General features: G+C 36.3%; 2 protein-coding genes across 2 annotated transcripts; both read left to right on the forward strand.

Moving 5' to 3' along the window:
• The first annotated feature begins 1,855 nt into the window (after nt 1–1,855).
• LOC104887565 (peptidyl-prolyl cis-trans isomerase CYP22) lies at nt 1,856–8,877 on the forward strand. Its single transcript, XM_010672220.4, has 7 exons — nt 1,856–2,127; nt 4,506–4,529; nt 4,701–4,788; nt 5,101–5,193; nt 6,933–6,965; nt 7,755–7,811; nt 8,551–8,877. Exons 1-7 carry the CDS (start codon nt 1,943–1,945, stop codon nt 8,659–8,661), a joined length of 591 nt encoding a protein of 196 aa, XP_010670522.1. The 5' UTR covers nt 1,856–1,942; the 3' UTR covers nt 8,662–8,877.
• A 5,880-nt stretch (nt 8,878–14,757) lies between these two features.
• LOC104887564 (NADH dehydrogenase [ubiquinone] 1 alpha subcomplex subunit 6) lies at nt 14,758–21,421 on the forward strand. The gene is made up of 2 exons (XM_010672219.4): nt 14,758–15,072; nt 21,031–21,421. Exons 1-2 carry the CDS (start codon nt 14,863–14,865, stop codon nt 21,214–21,216), a joined length of 396 nt encoding a protein of 131 aa, XP_010670521.1. The 5' UTR covers nt 14,758–14,862; the 3' UTR covers nt 21,217–21,421.
• Nucleotides 21,422–22,787: the final 1,366 nt, after the last annotated feature.

The raw sequence follows: 22,787 nt of genomic DNA on the forward strand, positions 1-22,787 counted from the left end.
TATAATTATCTAAACATACTCCAATATAATAACTATAATACAATATTTTTCTTTTGTAATTTAATATATGACTCATAAACATGTAAAAGAACACAACCTATATTGATACATAATATATTAAGGCTAGATTAATGATATGAAGGAACGTTATGGGGGACAAATTCTTCATGGTATGGAATTGACTATGTGCATGTTCAACAAAAGTAGTTGTTAGTTGTAGAAGTAATTGTTAGTTGTTTTACACTTGTACTAGCTGTCAACTATCAAATATTAGAAGTTAGAGTTCCACTAAGAAAATAACTTTTATGATCATCAGTGTTTGGTAAAACTAGTTGTTAGTTTAAATAAATAACAAAAATAAAATATATTATACCCTTGTGTTTTTTCTTTTTGTACATTATACCCCATGTGTTATGGGATTTCTACACTGTGCCCTTCAACTCTCATTTTTTAATTCAAAATGCCATTGCCGTTAAGTGAACGTTAATTGTTCCGTTAATGAGATTAATATTGATTAATTATATTAATATTTTTCTCATCTCTAGAAATTCTTCTCTTCCAAAATTCCCCTCTTCTGTAAAACTTCCTCTTCTCTGTGAAATTATGCATTTTGGTAGCTATGGTTGGGGAGAAACTGAAACCAGAAGGATCTAGGCTTTCTCCTTCATTTTCAAGCTCTGAAATGGTGAATCGTAAATGTTGTGTTCATCTTTCGAAGCAGATTGAATGTTCTAACTTTGGCTGAAATTTAAAGCATACAGTAAGTTTTAATGGAGTTGTATTTCATATTGTAATTTGTATTATTTTGGCTGTAGAATTAACTTCACGCCCCAAATTTGATTGTAGAATTCCCCTAGTTGTAATGTGTTTGCACAGATACCACTTCTGCAAAGATGAGACCTTTTGCCCATATACCACTTCTGGAAAGGTTTTAGTTTTTGGTGATCAGAGAGAGAGAGATGCCGGCGTATTTCAAGTGCGATTTAGGATTTAAATTGCGCAATTTAGGGTTAAAATTTTGAGGTCTGAGTTTTTGATTTAGGGACTGAGGGCAAAGGAGGAATAGAGGAAGTTGAATGATCAGTAGAGGAGAGATGAGGGGTATTTTAGTTTCTTTTTTTTGTTTCAATTTTCCACCATTGAAGAAGCTCCTCGTAATTTCATGAAATTAGTTGAGGTCTTTTGCTAAAATTTGCATCTTAATTACTAGGTAGGATTTAATTCAAAGAAATTTTGGATTTTTTTTTCTTTTCTCAATCTCAAATATGCTATAAAGTTTTCTTCTTGTCGAATTTATTAGGATTGGATGAAGGAGGCAGAGGGAGAGCGAAGTAGAATGGTAGCAGGGGAGGGGAAGGTAGGGGAGGGAGAGTGAGAGCGAAGTAAAACGGTGGCAGGGGAGGGGAAGGTAAGGGAGGGAGAGGTGCAACAGCTAGTAGGGGAGGGAGGAGAGAGAAAAGGAGGAAGAAGGAAAAACGGTTAAAATCAAACGATTAATGCGAAAGGTAACGTCCGTAATTAACAACAACTCATTAATGACATTTTGAATTAAAAAATGAGAGTTGAAGGGTACAGTGTAGAAATCCCAGAAACATGGGGTACAACGTAGAAAATGAAAAAACACAAGGGCATAATGTAGAAAAACCCAAAATAAAATATATTCAATCTTCAAAAGTTAGTACAAAAGCTACCTCTACCCGAAGAGTTAATATTTATAACTTTTCTAAAACACTATTTCAAACACCAAAAGCTACATTATTAAAATTTTGACTCACTCACTACAAAAACTATTTCAAAAGTTATTGTCGAACATGTCCTATATGAATTAGGTCCAAGGGTTTGAAAAGAAAAGAAGAGATTCTCATTATTTCTTATTCCCCAACGCAAGCGAGGAAAGTAGTAGTAGAAAAAAAGAAATCAAGGAGTAAGAACTTAGAAGAAAATGGCAGCGACGACAGGAGCAGCAGCAGTGATGAATTCAACAACAGTTGTAGAATGGCATCAAAGACCTCCCAACCCGAAAAACCCAATTGTTTTCTTTGATATCACTATCGGTTCCATTCCTGCTGGCCGCATTAAGATGGAGCTCTTTGCTGATATTGCCCCCAAAACTGCCGATAATTTCAGGTCTCACCTTTTCTTTCTTCTTCCGCTCTTCCATCTTTAAATTGTTCCTTCTTTTTCTTTCTTTCAAAAATAACTAACTTCAATAGACCGGCTTCACGATACCAGAAACCATATACTTCCTCCGTTTCTAAATAAGTGCAACATTTGCATAGTATTTACTATTCATAATTTAAACTTTAATTATCTTTGGTGATTTACATTTTAGAAAAAACATAGTCATGTGGGATCTTGTTAGATTCGTATGAAAGTGAATTTTTTTAATATCAACTTTTTATAATTTTTAATTATTGATAATTGAAGATATTAATGGTTAAAATAATGCATTGGCAAACGTGAAAACAAGAAGTGTTGCACTTATTTTGAAACGGAGGAAGTATATAGTTAGTTTTCATTTTGATGCAGTCATTTTTTTGTAGGATATAATCACCTCTCTTATGTAGACCATTTTTATATGATATATCACTTTTCTCAAAGGTTAGATGTGCACACGCTACTACATAGAGATGTACATAAATAACAAGCCAGAAATACATGGATAACAAGCTAAATGATTAAATGAAATATGTACCTAGTTAATAAGTGAGATAAACATATGTAGTAGTACATCTTTAGTTGGTACATGTTCATTAATATTGGTCTCTATGTATTAGTTATAGTCCTTTATGTTCATCGTGAGTATGGTTCTCTTTCTACGGAAATGTTTAGGTACTAATGTGGACACTTTTCTGATATAGTCACTTTTCTGATAATTTAGCCGGTTTTTTTTTTAATCTAGTATAGTCAATTTTTGTGTGTTAAAGTCAGTATGAGTGTAGTGTAAATTATTGTGAACCTGGGATGTTTTGTCTTTCTTTATGGTAGTATTTTATGAGAAATGCCAAATCTTGAATGAATGCATGAAAAACGCATATATCATTATCAGTGGCCGTATCGTAAATAAATTGAATTATATTTCATGAATTTATAAATGTTGTATTTTAGTTTATAAATGTTGTGTATTTAAACCTTAATGTCGTGCTTTGTAGAGGAAATGTTGTAGGAGGAAAACTTAAAAAGACCGGGTTCATAGTAACTTATTAAGTTATTATGCACTGGAAACCATATGATATAATCAGTTTTCATTTGATATAGTCAGTTAGAATCAGTTTTCATTTGATATAGTCAGTTAGTGTTTGATATAGTTAGTTTTTATATGATATGATAAACCTTTTATATTGTCAGTTTTTATATGATATAGTCAGTTTTCAAATAATATATTCAGTTTTTTTCTAATACAACTAGTTTTTGTGTGATAACGTCAGTTTGGTGCACAACAAATTATTGTGAACCCACTCCACCCAAGGCTTTGACATGTATATATAAGTACCTATCTCACATGTTTATTAAGTCACGTATTAAATTATAAATGAATGTTTATATGTAATTTACCAAAATGCAAATGCATATCAGTTTGAAATTGGGCAAAGCTCGGTATTCTGTGGTGTTTGTGCTTAGTTATTTTATTGATTGTGTTATTTTGTGCTGGGCAATTGTTTTATGCTCTTATCAATGTGAAAATACCTTAGGCTATGTGAGTAATTATTAAACCTATGATTTTTGCAACAAATTCATTCTGTTGAAGTTCTAAAAGTGAAATTAAACAATTAGGTTCTTTGGTTTTGCTGCTGTGCTAGTTTGCAGTTTCTTTTGTGATTGAGTATATGAAAGAACTTATTTATCATTTGTAACCAAGAATCTAGAACTCGATATTATACCGAACGAGTCCCTAAGTTCCTTAACAGTGTAGCAATGTAGGGGACTAGTTAATTGATGAATCTTTGCGTAGGCCTTCGTCAGCATTAATTTGCCTCTCAAAGTAGAATCCTGTAATATTTTTGTTTAAGAAGTTTTGGACTTTTTGGTAAAATATCGATAGACGAGCTGGAAATAATCAAATGATATCTTTGACATCAAGAGCACTGCTTTCTTTGACTATTTCTGCCCTCTGTATGATGTTTAGGTACAAGAACTGCATTTACATACTATATCGTTCTAGCATGTTTTGTAGGCGGTAATCAATGGCAGTAATAGTAATGAATTTTAGTGTGATTTAAAGTCTCATCTCAATGTTCATGATAATGCTTGCCTGCCCATGTACATCTCTTCTCTTCATTACCATCCATTACTGTTCTAGAGGGTAAAAATGGAAATCTATGAACAAAAAAACACATGTTTGGGATGACATATCATTGCTATGGACATTGGTACGACAGTCATCTATTACTGCTTATCATATAGACTCTAAAAGCATGCATACCGGTTATGTTGTTAAGGCATAATTTTGTTAGTACTTGTTGGCAGTGTGACTTCTCTGATCAAATTTATTTCTTGATTTGCAGGCAGTTCTGTACAGGGGAATTCAGGTATTTTTCTAATGATTTAAGGAATGTGTATCACTGTTTTGGCCTCTTTTCTGGGACTGGGGGTGCTAATAATTGCTGGGGCCCTTGTATAATTTATTAAATTGCTCCATCTTCTTTTACTGTTTCTGCTATGATTCAAATTCTGGCTGCATTGTCTATCTGAGTTTGCAGGAAAAATGGATTGCCCGTTGGTTACAAGGGATGTCAGTTTCACAGAGTGATCAAAGATTTTATGATTCAAGCTGGTGATTTTCTGAAGGTCCGTCAGCTTCTTGGATCATTAAGACATTGTTTTAGATGAAATTTTGTTACCATCTCCCCCCCCCCCTTTCAACACACACACACACACAAAAGAGTGTGGGGTCTAAGGAAAAGAATGTAGCTAACAACTTCTATGGCTTGTAACCCTGTGGGCTGTGATAGTGGGTGTGAGGGGCAAAAATGAGGATACTAGATAATGAATGTGTCATACATGACCACATGTCTCTTTTAATCTTATGAACTAGTTTGTTATGTAAGTCTATTTTTTATTTTTTTGCAGTTAGGATCTAATATTATTAATTTTGACTAGGGTGACGGCAGTGGATGTGTTTCGGTTTATGGGACAAAGTTTGAGGATGAAAATTTTATTGCAAAACACACTGGTCCTGGTTTGTTATCAATGGTATTTATCTCCTTTTACTGTTATAAGCTTTCATTGCTTCTCAATACTTTTTTTCCGTGTTAGTGAAATGCTGTATGTTTTTAAATAGTCTTTGTGATATAATTGTATAATGATATGCATGTTTCTATGGATAGTTCATAGCTTCTTCATTGTCAAGCTCACAATGTGTCTCAAATCTCAATTCAGATTTCGGCTGATCTTATTTTTCCATTCTCATGCATTATTATGTTATGGAGTTGTATCTAATTTAGGAGGGTATGACTCAGGGAATCAAAACTCTCCCGTTCCGTTACAGAACGGCCGTTCTGTAACGGATTTTGGATTTGCCGTTCCGCGAAATCCCGTTACGGAACGCCATAATAAAATTCACGTACTTCTCGCCGCGTTGTCCGTTCCGTAACGCGAACTCGCCGCGTTAGAACGATTTTATCCCCGTTATATCCGTTCTTTTCAAACATTGGCCAATTTTTTTTATGATTTAATTATATAGTTGAGGAAACATGATATTCTATTAGATTTGATTATATTATGTTGTAATAATGCTTCATAAACTATAAAAATGCAAATAAGGTTAAAACATATTAATGTGAATTTTTTTTAAAAATTCACGCCGCGTCGGCCGCGAAACGTTCTATTTCGCCGTTACAAGCCGTTCCCGCGACAACGCGACCGTTCCCGCGAACGCGACCGCGAGCGCATTTTTTTTCCCTGGTATGACTAGATGATGCGTTGGAATTTGGAAATGAATCCACTTACCAATCTTTGCGAGACCCTGTGTACAGTAGCTGGATATATGTTCAAAGACTTGTACGACTAAATTTTGTCTACTTTGATTTCTTCGAAGTCAGAAGAGGGGATGAGAGAAACTGATTTGTAACCAGTTTTGCATTTTCCTTGAGAGTTTTTAAAAGATACTAATGCTTCTGTGTGCACGTTGGGGGAGGGGGGTGGTGCTGTTGTGATACTGATTGGTGCTTATCTAGGGCTTAAAACATCCTCATCTGATTCCCCTCAGACCTCAGTACACTTTTATTCTGGAGATGAAGCCTCCTCTTCTGCGTGCTGTGTGACTGTCACCGAAGTTGGCATCTGCGAAATCTACAATATAGAGGACTAATCTACCATCTCTTCTCTTCATTTATACTAGAACTCCAAAAATTGTCTATCAATTGATTTATCTGCTCCAATATAATTTTTGGGGGCATGAAAGTCCTTAGAATGTTGAATTCCGGTTGTTTAAACATATGGCCTCAGTAGTCAAGTGGGTAGAATTTAGGTTTGTAATGTTGGATAATATTGGTTGAAGTTGCAATAGTCAATACACCAGATTCACACTAGATTTATAAACTTTTTAAAGCCATAAAATATTCTTGGTTTACTTGTATTCTTTATTGATTGGAATTGCAAGTTTTGCCTAGTGTTGTGCCCTAGTACCATTTGGAGTTTGGACTTGGTTATGCAATATCATGAAGCTTTTCCATTGCTTCATGTGGTGACGAACCGAAATGGGGAAGACTATGGTCGCAGAGCATCCGATCTCTGTATAACTTCAGTGCCATGTTGCTTCTTTTCACATTTTTGAGTTTTGCTAGAATTGGAGTACTTCTGTATTGTTTTTTAGGCTGAAACTATCCTTGTTGATGGTTTTAATTTGACTCTTACCTTGTCCTACTATCCTAAATTACTGATATACTCAGTATCTGTAGTTTTATTGATTGTTCACTTTACCTTGGCTGCAGGCAAATAGTGGACCAAATACTAATGGGTGCCAGGTATATTTTCTGATATCCTTTCTTTTGTCGCACTCCTTGTAATAAGAGACCTTGAATGCTTCTCGTGGAGTTGAATGAGAAATCTGAGACAGAAAAATAAAGGATCCTTGAGTCAGAAATTCAGTTCTATGTTTTCTTATGATGAAAAACTGATCTTGTTTGCCATTACTAGATATTGGCATACTGCAGGTATATTGGTGATTGAACTGAAACGTGGCCTTCTTTTGGGTTCTTTTGACATGATTATCAATGATGTGTTTTTATTTTCAGTTCATGGAAGTGTCAAAACTTAAACTTGGGCTGGTTACCGTGGAACCCTGCTAAGGAATTGTAATGTTTAAATCGTTGCATTTTTTTCCTGTTCCACATAACAATACTTCTGAAATTCCTTGAACGCTCTGATATAACTGGACATAACATGTATATCTAAGACTGACCATTATCCAAAATTTTTGAAAGAGGAAAAACTGGGATTAGTTGAATCTGACCTTTGATAATCTGGCATTTGATGAGGACAGTTGTATCCAAGTTCAAGTAGCACTGTAATATCTCAGTTTTGCGATGAAGGCTTTCTATTACGCACTTTGTTCTCTTTACAGTTGATTTAAGCATCCTCCTTTTTAGTGCTCATCTTATCAGTTTTACTGTGGTTAGTCAAGTTCCTTTGATTTTTGAGATTATATATTGTTTGATATGGAGGCTTACATGTAAGTTATGTCATCTTGAGTAACCATATTTTCTTCTTCTGCTGAGCAACTTAACTGATATGTAACTGTTTCCTTGTTGCAGTTCTTTATTACCTGTGCAAAATGTGATTGGCTTGACAATAAGCATGTTGTTTTTGGGGTAAGCTTCCTGCCACTCGGACCCCTAACCTTTCTTTGTATGTATGGGCTTTTACAACATCTTTTTATGCTAACGTTGGTTAATCAGTGTTCACAATCATGTCAGTGTGAGACCTCAGTTAATAGAGTCTAAATGCTATATCTTACACCTCACTATTTAATTCGTTAATTCTCTGGTCACCCTGTATGCTGCCTTAAGCTAGACACTAAGTGTTCAGATTTCAACTTGCGCCGGTCAGCCTTGCATGCTGCGGCTGGTGACTTAAGATGAAACATTTTATGCTCCAGTATCTTGCATGCACATGAAGCTTTTCCAACATGGTTGAACGTAACATATGGTGTCTGCAAGAAATGTTAGCCACTGTGGGCTGATTTAATCATGACAATCAGTGCAAAAACTTGGAGCTCAATAGTTGTATTCACATGTTGGCAACGATTTTCATTGATAATTTGGTTTCTTAGTGATTTAAAATCAAAATATGATATACTTGGGTACTTATATTAGTTCATCCAACAGCTTGTCCTCCTATCTATGATCCCAACTCCCAAGTCTTACTTTTGATCTCTTCCGAGTTTCATGCACCTCTTTACTTTTACCTTTACCTTTACTTTTCCCCTTTTTTTTTTAATTTCTTTTCTGCTAGGGGAAATGGCAATGGCTTATGTTGAGACATGTTGCTTTTTACCTTGAGATCTATTTCTGAATTGTTGGGTTGATACAATGAATGGCTTCCTTGCAGAGAGTGCTAGGAGATGGTCTTTTGGTTGTCAGGAAAATTGAGAACGTTGCAGTTGGACCAAACAATCACCCGAAACTTCCGTGTGCTATCGCTGAATGTGGGGAAATGTAGAATATAATTGTTTTGTTCTATGTTACTCAGACACGTATTGAGTGTCTACTCAGATACGGGTGTCCAAATGTCCAACTCGGCTATTTTGTAGAAAAAAGTCAAGGATTTTAGTTTAAAATGAAGTATCCAAGTAAAGTATCGTGCCGGACATGACATGACACGACACCCCATTTTTAAGGTAAATGAAGGTGTCGGAGTAACACTGGTTTTGTTGCCTATGGTCATATGCCCACTTGGATGCTTGTGTTCATATAAGAAAGGAAATTGATGATGTTTAAAAAAGAGTGTCCATGAATACTAAAAGTTCCCCGCAGTGAGTTACTGTAGAACATGTAACGTTTCTCAAGAAGGATATTGCATAAATGAAAGTCTTAACTTATGTCATGCAGTTGTACCAAAAAAATGTTGCTGAGTTCCCTTTATTTCCAGTAGAAGCAATAAACACTCTAGGTTTAAGCTGTGTTCAATATACAGAATAATTGCACAGGGGCAACAATGATAACTAACGAGAATAGAACTCTCGAGCTTTTAAGTGGTCGCTTGGTTGGATGTAGGACAGTTGCATTTCCCTTGAAATAGCAACTCTAATGAAGATGAACTTCTAGAGACATATAAATTTGTTTGGTTGATTGCAAGAAGTAGCACTCTCATTATTAGAAGAACTATGTAAGCTACATAGGAAGTAGAACTTTCTATGACATTGCACGTCTTATGACACTTTTTTCCCCTTCTTTTTAGGCTCCGTTTGGTAGGGCGTAAAATATTTTCAGTGTAAAATGATTTTCATGGAAAACAATTTACAATGGAAAACACAATTCTAAAATTAGTTTTCCGTTGTTTGGTTTGATGTAAGAAAAATGATGGAATGAAAGAAAAATGAAAGGGAAAGTAAGGAGGTAGTGAGAGGAGTGTACAAGAGAGAAAAGGAAAATAGTTTTCCCTTTATTTCGAAAGGAAAATGGTTTTCCATCCTTGGGAGAGTAATTTTACCCCAATGGAAAATGGTTTTACACTCTTTTGCCAACCAAACAATGTAAAACTGAAAATAGAGGAAAACAGTTTTCCGGGAAAACGTTTTACTAGAGGTGATCATGGGCCGGGCCGGGCTGAGACCAAAAAAATTTGCCCATTGGTCGGGCCGGGCCTAAATTGCGGGCCGAATTTTTGTGTCCAAAGCCCGCTATTTCGGGCCTAATTTAGCGGGCTTTTGCGGGCCAAAAAAATAGACTAAAAAGTTGTTTTTGGCTTGTCCAAAGCCCGCCAAAGCAAAAAAAAATACGGGCGGGCCGAAAAAAACTGCCCAAAACCCGGCACAAAAACGGGCCGGGCCGGGCCAAAATGATCACCTCTACGTTTTACGCTCTACCAAACGGAGCCTATATGTCAACCAACAAGCAATTGTTGGCATCTTTTATCTTCCATAAAACTGTTAACATCCTCATAGTTGGGATTGGAGAAGCATTCATCCTTTTGAAAGAGGATTGAGAAGATTTGATCTTAATGGCCGTGATTTTGGTGATAGATCTTTAGTTATAGTGGTCAATTTTTAAAACATAGGAAATTATCTTAAATTCTTAATTAAGTTACACTTCCTTAAAATTGTAAAATTTGTTGGTTGATTATATGAAGTTCCCCTAGTCTAGGTTAAAAAGACTTTTTTTTCGGAAATAAAACTTTTTAAGAATTATACTGACTTAATTGATTATGTTTTTGTCAATTAAACAATTGTATAATTTTTCAATTCTGAGCAATTTTTAGTTCCCGTTTCATTAACAGTCAACCTTGCATTCAATATCTTCAAAATCTCCCCATAGTGGAGAGAGTCCTATGGAATGATTATATGAAACTATTGTTGTGTGCTCTTATACCAACTAAAATTAAATTTAGAAATATAAACTTCTCATTTTATCAAAAAAGCCCACCAAACTTCAAAAGATTTGATATAAGGTTTCTAAAAGAGCTAAATTCAAAATATCGGTATATCTACTACCTGACATTTTTTATCTCATGCAAAACCTATTACCTTACCGAACTGATGTATTGCCATGTGGCTCTCCCATTCCTCCCCAAAATGTGTGCGAGAGGTTTCAAATCCTTGATTCCTTAGGTTACTATTCAACTATCAAACTACAAACTCTACTTGTAACAAAATGACAATCGTCAACTTAAACAATTATATCATAAAATCTTATCAAATAACTCGGGTATCGTTCAAGCTTAACAACTAGTTTATATATTCAAATGGTATGATTAATAGAAGATGAACAAACGCAAAATTCAAAATGATTCAAATTAGTTTAGCTCGATCCTATTGTGGAGATACACCTTTAATCAAACATTAATAAACGAAATGATGTTTTTGAATCTCTATTCTATATAGGAAGAGGGGTAGGACTAAAGGTGGCCATGGGCCGGGCTGGCCCGCGGGCTGCCCGAGCCCGGCCCGTTTTCGGCCCGGCCCGAGCCCGCTATGGGTCTGGCCCGGCCCGCTGGCCATAACATGGGCCATGGGCGTTGCACGTTTGGAGATTTTAGATTTCGGCCCGGGCCCGGCACGAGCCCGTGGGCCTTGCAATTATTTTTTCCAAAAACTGTGATTTTCAGACCAGTCCCGCGGTGAGCACGAGCCCGGCCCGCCAGGCCCGTGGGCCGGACTGGGCCATGGACAAGTTTCCCATAATTTCAGCCCGGCCCGGCCCGGCACAAGTTTGATGGGCCACGGGCCTGGCCCGACCCGTATTCCACTTCGGCCCGCGGGCCTGGCCCGTGGTCAGGCCCAGCACGGCCCGTGGCCAGCTCTAGGTAGGACACTCAAATATTAGAAATCCCATTTTACTCTCATTACATCTCTATTCTAACTACTTACTTTAAATAAAAAAAAAAAAATTTTTAAAAAAAAACTCAATTTAAAAAATAAAAAAAGACATTACAAAAAAAAAACCATCAACAATTCAAATAACCATAATTTATTCGATATAATTAATAATTAATTTAATTTTCTACATCCCCTAAAAAAATTATTTTTCTATGTATTTTCGCACGCATCGCGTGCATATAAAAACTAGTTGAAAATAATTTGGAGAGAACATCTCCATTGTAAATTCTTCCATAGAGAATAGAGGTGAGAGTGTTGGGCTTTGTGCTTTGTCCTTTCCACCACTCAAGTAGGTCAAGTCCAAACTTTTCTTCATCATCCATACCTTTCATAAAATCATAGCTTAGATACATTTGTAATTCGGAAACATCACTTTATTTGAGTTCTCCGGGATGATTCACTACCAGAAAAATTTAGACATCATATTAGCAGCTTGTGCAAATAAACCTTTTGACGTTTACTTACGCTCTTGGATGATTGAGAAGGAGCAAATCGAGTAATTGTTCCATATTTATTTTCATAATTCTAAATAGTTCGAAAAATCGAGTGGTCACATTAGTTTTAAAAGCTCCTACATCACTTTCAAGTAGCATGCATTGAAAATAAATATCAAGTAACAAGAAAGTACCATCATATTTTTGCCTTGGATCTAAGATAGAAGCAAAAACATAAATAATAGGAAGCTCCATATAATATTTGCGCCATTTCACCTCCATTGCTGGAAGATAGTCATCATAAGTTTCTTCGCCACGATGCTTATAAAAAAGTTGAGCAAGTAAACATGCATTACTAAGAAAAGATTGAGAACATGGTTTATAAACAGAAGAAAAGCAATGGGTCATGCTATATAACAATTGTAAGAAGTTCATATACTTTTCACACTTGTTTCAATCACTTTCTAATAAAGCCATTTGTGGAAATTTTTGATTGAAGAAAATCGTTATTGGAATTTTATACTCGATTGCCTTACTCAACATGTCATAAGTGGAGTTCCACCTAGTCAGACAATTGGCTTTGAGTTTTACCACCTTTATCTTTTGCTGACGAAGAAATGCTTTTCACTCCTGAAGTCTCAAAGAAGAACTGTTAATAGAAAGAATTGCAGTTCTAATTTTCTCATAAAAAGGACCAATAGCAGTAGTTCCATCTCTCACACATAAATTTAAAACATGACAAATGCATCTAATGTGAAGTGCTTCTCCATCTAAAATTAAATCAGGTAATTGTTGTTTGACCATGTTTGCACTATATGTCATAGATGTTGCATTATCAAAAGTTATGGACATAATTCTAGTCCTAAGACCATACTCATCAATAGCTTGCATTAGATGATGAGCAATGTTAAGACCAGTGTGGGGATATTCTAACATTCTAAAATGAATAATACGCTTTTGCAACAACCATTCATCATCTACCCAATGACAAGTCACACACAAGTAATGTAGTACATAACCACCATCCCATGCATCTGCAGTTAAAGAAACTCTACAAGGAAGATTACTTAATAGTTGAATTAACCTTTCTTTATGCTCTAAATAGTTTCTCATCGCGGATGAACGAGCAATTTTTCTAGAAATTGGCTTGTGTTGAGGTTGTAGTGCTTTGTTGATGTAATTATTAAAAGGTTCATTCTCAGCAAAAAGAAAAAGGTTGTTCAGCATGCACAAGCATTTGCGCGAGTTCGTCCCTATCCCTCTCATAATTGTAAGTGAAACCTTGTGGATGATACTGAGAGATTTTGGGTTGTGCTGGATCGCTAGAGAGTTGACCACATTTTTTGGAGTGTCTAGCTAAGTGACCCGTCCCTTGTTTAGATATAGCTGATAAAATAATGTTACATGTTTTGCACTTAGCTTTGCTTTCATCCTTATTTAATAAAAATAGCTCCAAACCTTACTTTTTCGATGTTTCTTAGTTGCCATTTCCTCTTCCGTACACCACTCATCTAATGGATTTGGGATTTCGAGAAGGGCCTATCCACTGATTGCCACTAGATCCGGATCCCATGCTAGGCATTGTTGATGAAAATTGAGGTATAGTTTGGTGGAATGGTAAGAACTAGGATCTTGTGGTGTGCCAAATCCGTAATAGGGTTGGTATGCGTTTGGTTGAAATCCCGGAGGGGATTCATATCGAATGCAGAAAACGGTTGGTTCATTTGGCTATAACTGATTGAATCCCATGTTTTGAGGTGGCGGCATAGACATGTTTGGGTTTTTTGGTCACTAGAAGTAGCTATGTGTTTGGTTTTTTGGAGGAGGTATTTGGTTTTGATGCCATTGCATAAACAAATTCACAAAAACAAATTACTCAATTAAAATTAACAAAAATAACACTAATTAATATAAAAGGAATCAATTAACAATAATAATTAATAACTAATAACGTACTAATAATATAATTGTAAATAGAAAATGATTAGTAATAATAAACTAAAAATAATTGAAACAAAGTTGAGTTAGATCTTACAACCAATATAGTAGAAATAGAATTAGGAAATGTGAGAATCGCAACTTCAAAGGTTCATTGAATGATCTCTAAAAAATTTTCACCCAAAGAACAAGTAATTTTGTAATAGTACTATTAATTATTTTAAGAGAAAGTGTTAGTATAATTGAGAGATTTTGTTATTTAGGAATTGAGAATTATGATAATTCTAAATTGAGGAGATTGAAATAATACAGAAGAATGAATGATGAGATGAGAGTGATGAGATGAGAGTGATGAGTTGTTTGGAAAAAATACTGAAGTTTTGGTGTATTTATAGAGAAGGGAAAAAATTAGCCGTTGCAAAATTAGCTGTTGGTGGCTTGGTGCATATGGATTATGGACGTTGCAAAATCTGCAAAATTTCACTCTTGCAGTACATTGTGTATTTGTAACTTTGTGTAGTTATTATGTGTTGTCATTGTCACAATGACACAATGACATGTCACTTTACATGCACAATTTGCATCAAATGAAAAATAAGTTGACACTCAACTACTCAAGTCTTCGTGCAAACCTCTTTTTTCGTGGGCCCAGCCCACGGGCCAGGTCACGGGCCTACTTAACGGGCTTGTGCCGGGCCCGGGCTGAATTCTAAATTCCCGAAATGTTAACGGTCCACAACCCATGTTATGGTAGCGGGCTCGGGCCGGGCCTAGAACAGGCCGGGCTCGGGCAGCCCGCGGGCCAGCCCGTCCCGTGGCCACCTCACCGGCTCGTGAGAGTGAGACCAACAACTTTAAACTTCACCAATCTTCATTTTTCCCATCTCTTTTCTCCCTCTTTATACTTTCTCTCTCTTTCCTGGTGTTCGTTGCAAGCTCGGAAGAACATTAAAAATGGCGGCGGTATGGCGAGCAAAAGTACCCCCAAATTCAGCGACTCTGGAAGAAGCACGTAAGAGAATGTTCGATTTCTTCAAAACAGCTTGCAGATCACTTCCTGCTGTAATGGATATCTACAATCTTCACGATATCGCCACCATTTCTCAACTTCGCTCCTCAATCGCCGCTCAGATCCGAAAGAATGCTGATGTGCGTGATCCTAAGGTCTGTCTGCCCTAATTTCCATTGTTAATCGATTTTTTGATTTTCGAAATATTCTCTCTGTTTGTTCCTTCTGTATTGTGTAATTAGGGTAAATTTGTGATTTTTTTTGCATCGAATGATTTGAATGTTGACGATTTTCGTTTTTTTTTCGGATTTCTTTTGCTGGTTTACGTTTCGTAGAGAGAGAAATGAAGTTGTTGTTTGCAATTGAAAGAGAGGAAAGCAAATTAGATTTTTTTCTTTAACGAAATAGTAAAGAATTGAATGGTCACTGCCTTTTATCTCAGCAGAGAGTAAAGAAAATCAATTTTACAGTTTTATTGGAATTGGATAGGGGAATTCGGAGGGAAAGGGAGGGATTCAATTTTTGATTGTTAAACTAAAACATGAGGGAATGGAAGGGAGGTAAGAGAATTGGAATGATTAGTTTTTCGTCGCCTCTTACTAAAACAAATTGTTCCGATTTTGGATTCACTTCTCCCATTTTGGGATACAACACTTATACTAATTGAAGGGAAATGTCAATAGCCTGTGAAGGGGAGGAGTGAGTGATAGAACGGGCTTGAGGAATTTTAGGGGTGTCCTCGATAGATGTACAATGTGATACTCTAAAATAAGAGTTGATTTGAAAGGCTTTGAGATTCAACTTAAGTGCCATTCCTTGTGCTTATGATTGATTTTAGGTATTTCAAGTGCATGAAGGCATGTGTCCATGCTTAAGCCTTATGGCATTTGACAGTGCTTACTCTCGAAGTGGTTAGCGGACTTGCATCTACAATGTTCTAGGGGATATAGAAGGGTCTTACGTTTAAATAGGTAAGCTTCTCAAGGACCATGGAGCCATGGACCTGCAATTATAATTGATCAAGGGAAAGCTGAACCTAGTTTGATGATTGTTGAGCTCATTAAGTAAGTCACATATGTCATTGACTTTTTTTTGAAGAGATAGAGTGGGCTTCATCCGGAGGTGGAGATTAGAGTTATGTTGTGGCTTTCTTAGATGGAAGGAGTGAAATAAATAGGACTAAAAGCTATGATGGATGCTGTAAGCATTGAGGATTTAAATAGCTTGACTCAACGAGCAGCATATATACTCTGAAAGGGATTGGTTTTCTTTGATTAATCCTAGAGATAAATATGGACATGTGACTTCTATTGTGGTAGGTATTGAACTTTTCCAAGGAGTTGATACAAGAACTATATCAAGATTTTGAAGCTCAAAGAAAAGGGTGTGGAAGGGGATACTATGTCCTAAACCTAGAAGAAAACAAGGTTTTTTTTTTTTGGTTACTTTAGGTGAGAAGAAGCATGGGTTTTCAAGCTTTATTGGATTGGATTCGAATTTAGACTTTTCAATGGATTTTGTTGCTTCTTTGAGTCCAAATTTACTTGGTCTTTTGTTGGAATTGAGATCTAGAAAACTTGAAGGACTTTAAATATGAGGAATGTGGAGTCAAAGGTAGTCATCGAGCTATCATGTTTTTTGAGGTCCTTTAGATTGGGTCTCTCTCTTTTAGACGACAACTTCTATTCTTGTATTATGCCTCTCATTATTCTTTATTGGTATTTGATTAGTATGATGGAGACCTAACCAAAAATAACCATTTTTTGGACCTTCATTTCAAAAACTATTCCTAACTAATTATAAAGAACCACGTGTAATTGCTCCTCTATTTGTGTCTGATTGTGTTGCTTTGGGAAGTGAGCAATCATAATATAGGATGAAAATGCCGGTTTCTGCAGATTACTTGTACTTTTGGTGGGGGAGAAGTTGTGGAAGTGGTTGATTGAAGACGTGGCTGAGTTTAATACATGATGACATGTAATGAAAGGTGGATGAGGGTGATTTGATGGTTTTGCTGGAAATAATGTGAGTGGTATTTGTGGGAAAAGACGTACCCCTCAGACCACATTCAACTAGCACAGTTGCATTTGAGGATTTTCTTGTATTAGATTGATAGAGTGGCAATATTTGTAAGCTGATTTGCATTGGTTACTGATATTTCCTTAAGTTGTTTCTTTGATTTACTCCTACATTTTACGATGTACCTTTATGAGGTACTGGGTTATACTTGTATCATATTCTGGGTTATACTTGTATCGATATAAACATCACGAGCTGGAAAGGTTTTATAGACTTGAGATGGAACTAGTGCTACTAGATAGACTCGAGATCTTGAAATCAATAGCTTTTACAGTAGTTGTGGCTCGGGAAGGCAGCAAAGATAAGGATGGTGATTGGGAAAGGGGGATATTGTGATGGTGGGGCCAAGGGAGGGTTGGGCTGGGGAAAAGAGAGAATGAAAGGGGAGTTGAAATATTTCATCTATTTTTTTTTTTTTGATAATTTGAAATATTTCATCTATTAGGTTGATTAATTAATGAATTTAGTGAAATATTGGTTATAACAAACTAGAACCATTTAGTATAGAATTGCAGTTATTCAACCAAAAAAAAGGGTTTTGGATGGGAATGTCGAAGTGTAGCTCTTGGTAAACAGAATTGCAGTTAGAGGTCAAGCAGTTTTTAGTTAAGGGTGCTTTTGATATGTAAGGCTGCACCATAGTTCGAAAATGCGGTTTCAGTCACGATCGTTGTAAGTTGTAATGGTCATAGTGATGCGGGAACGGGGATGATGTGGTTGTATATTGCCAAATGTAGGCTTCGACCATGGGATATCTCTAGAACCTGCCTAAAACACGGATTTTTACACCTTCACAATGCGGGTAATATCTGTTTGGTAGATTTGAAAACCTTTAAGACATGGGCAATACGGTACGATGTGGCCTTGTTTTGACACCATGGGCTGCACTGTAGTAGGTTTTGTGGTTAAAACAGATTATTGTTCTTGTTGGTTATCCTCTTCCCCTCTTTTTGTAGCATTACTAGTACTACTCGTTTTTAGTTTCTAACTATTTGGCTACTTTATTAGTCCAGAGGTAAAGTGCTGTCTTACTGAGCTGTTTGTTGCTGGCAGTAAAGAGTATAAAGGATAGCAAGGTTGTTAACCATATACAACAAGAGGGCAAGGATTGGTTTATTGCCATTCCTCGGTTCTTGTAAAGAGTGTAGTCAGTACTCAGTACCAAGAGTTAGTTACTCTCAAATTGGATTTTCCCGCGGTAGTCAAGTGTGGAATTGTCAAGATTTGAGTTGTAGATGCCTGGAGTTCCATCTTTTTATTATACTTGACCTGAAATGACTTTTTAATTGTTCTATTATCAAAGCATATTATCCTCAGTTGAATTCAAGGCAGAAGTATGAAGCAGCTCTTGATAGCTCCTTAAGAGAAATACTGATTTGCGCTTGTTCTCAGCTTGAATTGCATTGTGTAATGAATCAACCTAGGGAGAGGGGTATTTTTGGTATTGCAATAATTAGTTAGTTTTAGTAATAGCTTGAAGAATAAGTTAGGGAGTTAGGGAGAAAATATCTCTATAAATAGAATGGAATAGGGAGAGAGAAATGATGTTGAATATTGAGTAGTATTTTGGGTGAACTTTTAAGAGTTCTTTTGGGAGAGAGCAAGCCTCTTGAGAGCTTGTAAACACTATCTCTATTCTCTATTTTACTTATTTAGAAAATTATCAATCAAGTTCCATTTAAGTCCATAATCTTCTCTTAAATCTGTCCTGAAGATGTCAGTTCATCACAAAAAAAAGAAGATTATAGACTTAAATGGAACTTGATTGATAATTTTCTGAAAAACAGTAAAATAGGGATAGTGTTTACAAGCTTTCGAGAGGCTTGCTCTCTCCCAAAAGAACTCTTAAAAGTTCACCCAAAATACTACTCAATATTCAACATCATTTCTCTCTCCCTATTCCATTCTATTTATAGAGATATTTTCTCCCTAACTTATTCTTCAAGCTGTTACTAAAACTAACTAATTATTGCAATACCAAAAATACCCCTCTCCCTAGGTTGATTCATTACACATTGACATAGACTGTTTTAACAAAAAAAGAACTTTATAGGAGAAAAAAACGTCTTTCTTTGACCATATCTTCTGAGTAAATTACAGCTCCTTAGCTGGAAAAGGTCAGCCGACAGTCCTTGCACTGCCTAGCATTTGGTCAGTGCTCTTCATTTTATCCACCAATCCGCATTTCAGAATTGATTGAAAGTTAGGTATCAGCATGTTTAGCTTCCTTTTAAAGAGTGAATCTTGAAAAAGAGAGGGGAGGATGACTGCATTATATGCCTACTAAGCTAATTCAACTATTTCAAGATTGGTTTTAACTGGCCCCCCACTTGGCCTTGTATATAAAGTCCAACTTTTCTCCTTCACAGGCATGTATATTTATTGAAGAAATCTTTTTGACAGCTAAGTTTGCTGAAGAATTTAGCATAGTATGAGAGTAGAAGAGAGCTCATCATTCAAGTTCCAAGCAAGTGAAGGAGGGTTCTATTGAAGATTTGGTAGTATTAGTCACCCTAGAAGAATTTTGAGGTGAAGTGTTAGGAAGTTAAGCACCCTCATAGGAAAATGAAGGATGACTGTTTTATGAGCCTAGTAAATACAACTATCGTGAGTAGTAAATTTCCTCTACAGGCTTTCGTGTAGCCCTTTGAAGAACTTTCACAGCCATAACCTCCAACTGATTCTAGTGATAATTTCCCGACCGCTTTTGTTACTTCTCCTGTGTCTAGGTTTTAGGTGGTTAGCAGTTAGTATTGACAGTGATATGCTCATTAGTATTTTCCCTGTTATCACATTGTTTCTCCATATCTATGCTATCACAATCCTTCTCTTGCGAATGTAGTAGTTGGCCCAGAGGGCATTTGGATTCAATGGTATGGAACATAAGCTCAAGTATCAGGACATTAATTTAGCATGTAGGTGAAATTTTACCAATTTGGATGCGGTCACATAGAGAGTAATGGAATTTCGAGTTTGTGGGAGAGGAAGAGAGTTATAAGCTGCAATCACATTTCTGGCTCTTATTATGGACAACAGAGAGACCACAGGATAGTACTGCTTTCTAGCAGATTGCATCAACCCCCCCCCCCCCCCCCCCCCCCCCCCCCCCCCCCCAAACACCTCTTTTCCCCCACAAAAAGAAAAAGTGAATCAGTTGTGTCCCTGAAGAATGCGATAAATTGACCTAGATTCTAGTTTCAGCCTTGGATGTTAACAAGATAATCAGGGACATTATGTATGATTTTGGTCCTGTTTAGAAATCAGCTGGCTGCTAGTTCCTTCACTTGGCATTTTTTTTACTAGCTAGTGTTATTAGTTGATTTTGTTTGGCGTTAGCTAGTAGCAGCAACTTTCTATAAGCATATCTGATACAATCGGCTCTTGTAAAATCGACTTGGAAGCCTATCTTTCATTGTGAAGACTCTGGCAATATGACTTGCATACAGTAATAGCCTCCATTTAGAGCTGGTTTAAACTTCCGTTTTTCCTGCAGCAGTTGCAATTATGTTATGTTTGTTTGGTTCCATGCATGTTAAGTTCGAGAAAAGAAAGAGTGGAAGTGAAGGGGGGGGGGGGGGATACATGGGAGGAAGATGAAGATTAGGAATGTTTTCTACCCTTTGAAAACCTTTTTCCGCCCTTAAAAGATTAAATAAATAAAAAATGAGAAGACCATTCCTGCGAAATGTTTTTCTACCTAACCAAACACTTACTGTAAAACCCTCCTCCAAAGAGAATGAATTTCCTCGAGCCTTTTCATTTTTAGCTGATTCAGCCACTTGAAAGGCCACATACCAAACATGTTCTGTTGGCTGTGAATTTAACCACATGAATCAACAAGCTAAATGCCAAAAACCAACCAAAAAGCTGGCCAAAAAGCCATTTGCCAACTGATCTGCTTTGTCTTAGTTTGCTGAATTATTGATAATAATGCATGCATGACTTGCATCATATGGAAATGACTGATCATTGCTCAATTTATTTCACATCAGAATGATTCTGCCCTATTTCCTTACTTGTTCGAAAATTTGCAGGTGATTGACATGTTAATCTTTAAAGGAACAGAGGAATTGGAAAACATCGTGGAACATTCAAAACAGCGTCATCACATCATTGGGCAGTATGTTGTGGGACCCCAAGGGCTTGTTCAGGATACGGGTTCCAAAGAACAGGGTCTCTCCCCTTTTCTTAAGAATTTCTACAAAAGTAACTATGTCTGAACCATTTATGCACATCCATTGTTGCTCATGGGAAATTGCTTCCAGTTGTGGACAGTCAAATAAGAACGATGTCGATGTTCAATGTCTTTCTGGTGGGAAAATGAATCCTCCTTTTGGTTTCTTTGTATAATGAACTAGATGCAGCATGATCTTAGCTGCTTTTTTTATATGATCATGGCTACCAGCAAGAAAATGATTGTTATCAGGTGCTTCTTTTCCCCCCCTTGTTATTAGAAACCTTGGATTCTGGAAATATTTCAAGTAGCTGCCAAAATTACTGTCGTTTAAGACAGAAATTAGTGCGGTTGACATTAAGTTTTGAGTGTTTTCCGACTTGGTGCTGGATCCCCATTGTGGAAAATAATCATAGACCATGATTGTCAGAGCATTTTCATATGCAGTGTCAACATAAAGCTAAAAAGTTAAATACATTTGTGGCTTTTTTCTGTGGGGCTCTTTTTAAGAAATATATTTTTCCATGATAAAGATGTTTACATAGGGTGGTATTTTAGGATCTTGTGTACGTCATTACTGGTGTTATTCACATGCCATATTCTCCTCTATTCCTTGCATATGGTTCATACACTGAAAACTATGATGTATAGTAATAGTATGATACTTGTATAATATGCAATTTAGGAAAATTTGGTAATAATTACCTTTATTCTACCAAATTGTTGAGATAACTACCTTTTTTTTTTCTTCCTAATTTAACTACTTTTTATATCCCAAAACTTATGAAGTCTGTCGTCATATATTCTATCTTGAACGTCATACCCTTTATATATTGATTGTGAACACTTTTGCAAATCTTGACTTTGTTCATTTTCACCTTTCATCATCTTCTTTACTATCATTTGATCCTCCGACCCACCTCCATCTCATTTTCAATATTCTCTCATTAACTGTCTCTTGTTATTTTATCTGTCAATTTTTCAGTGGATTACGCAACGAAAGATAGGGGGAGGATCGTAACTAACAGTAATGCACACAAAGTTGGCACCATATTCCTTCTTCTTACCCTCCATCAAATGCTTTACCTCTGTTTGTGGCAACAATCGTCATCGATGCAAGCGAAATCCTTCCGCCAACTGATTGTTGCACCATAACACCCCCCCCCCCCTCCCCCCTCCTTCTAAATTGATGACTCTAGCCTCAATTAATCTAGCAAAGAGAATGCAAGGAGGGACAAACTTGTTGCTAATAAGAGCCTTAGTATGCAATGAATCAAGAGGAAACATTCGGAAATTTGGTGGAATAAAAGGTTGTTACTTCAATAAGTTGCTCAAATAGAGTAGTTTATTAACAAATTTTCCTACAACTTATATATAAAAAAATACACATTTTATATTCATTAAACAAGGAACGTGTAACTTACGTCATTCGTCCTTAAATTATTTTAATCCTTCTACATTTCAAGCATGTCCTGTATGACCTTGTCCTCCAAAAAAATACCAACTCCCGATAATATTCACATTTTCAATAAAATAACATTGACAATCATATACTAACTTATCATCTATATTACATGTGTTGATATTGCGAGTAATATGAGATAGAGGGAATAACAA

The sequence above is a fragment of the Beta vulgaris genome, chromosome 2, assembly GCF_026745355.1.
Source record: "Beta vulgaris subsp. vulgaris cultivar EL10 chromosome 2, EL10.2, whole genome shotgun sequence".
Taxonomy (NCBI): Eukaryota; Viridiplantae; Streptophyta; class Magnoliopsida; order Caryophyllales; family Amaranthaceae; genus Beta; species Beta vulgaris.

Coding starts and splice junctions, on each gene's coding strand:
- LOC104887564 (XM_010672219.4), top strand. CDS start 14,863: ATGGCGGCGGTATGGCGAGCAAAAGTACCCCCAAATTCAGCGACTCTG. Junction 15,073..21,030: donor CTGATGTGCGTGATCCTAAG/GTCTGTCTGCCC, acceptor GAAAATTTGCAG/GTGATTGACATGTTAATCTT.
- LOC104887565 (XM_010672220.4), top strand. CDS start 1,943: ATGGCAGCGACGACAGGAGCAGCAGCAGTGATGAATTCAACAACAGTT. Junction 2,128..4,505: donor AAAACTGCCGATAATTTCAG/GTCTCACCTTTT, acceptor CTTGATTTGCAG/GCAGTTCTGTACAGGGGAAT. Junction 5,194..6,932: donor GTCCTGGTTTGTTATCAATG/GTATTTATCTCC, acceptor CCTTGGCTGCAG/GCAAATAGTGGACCAAATAC.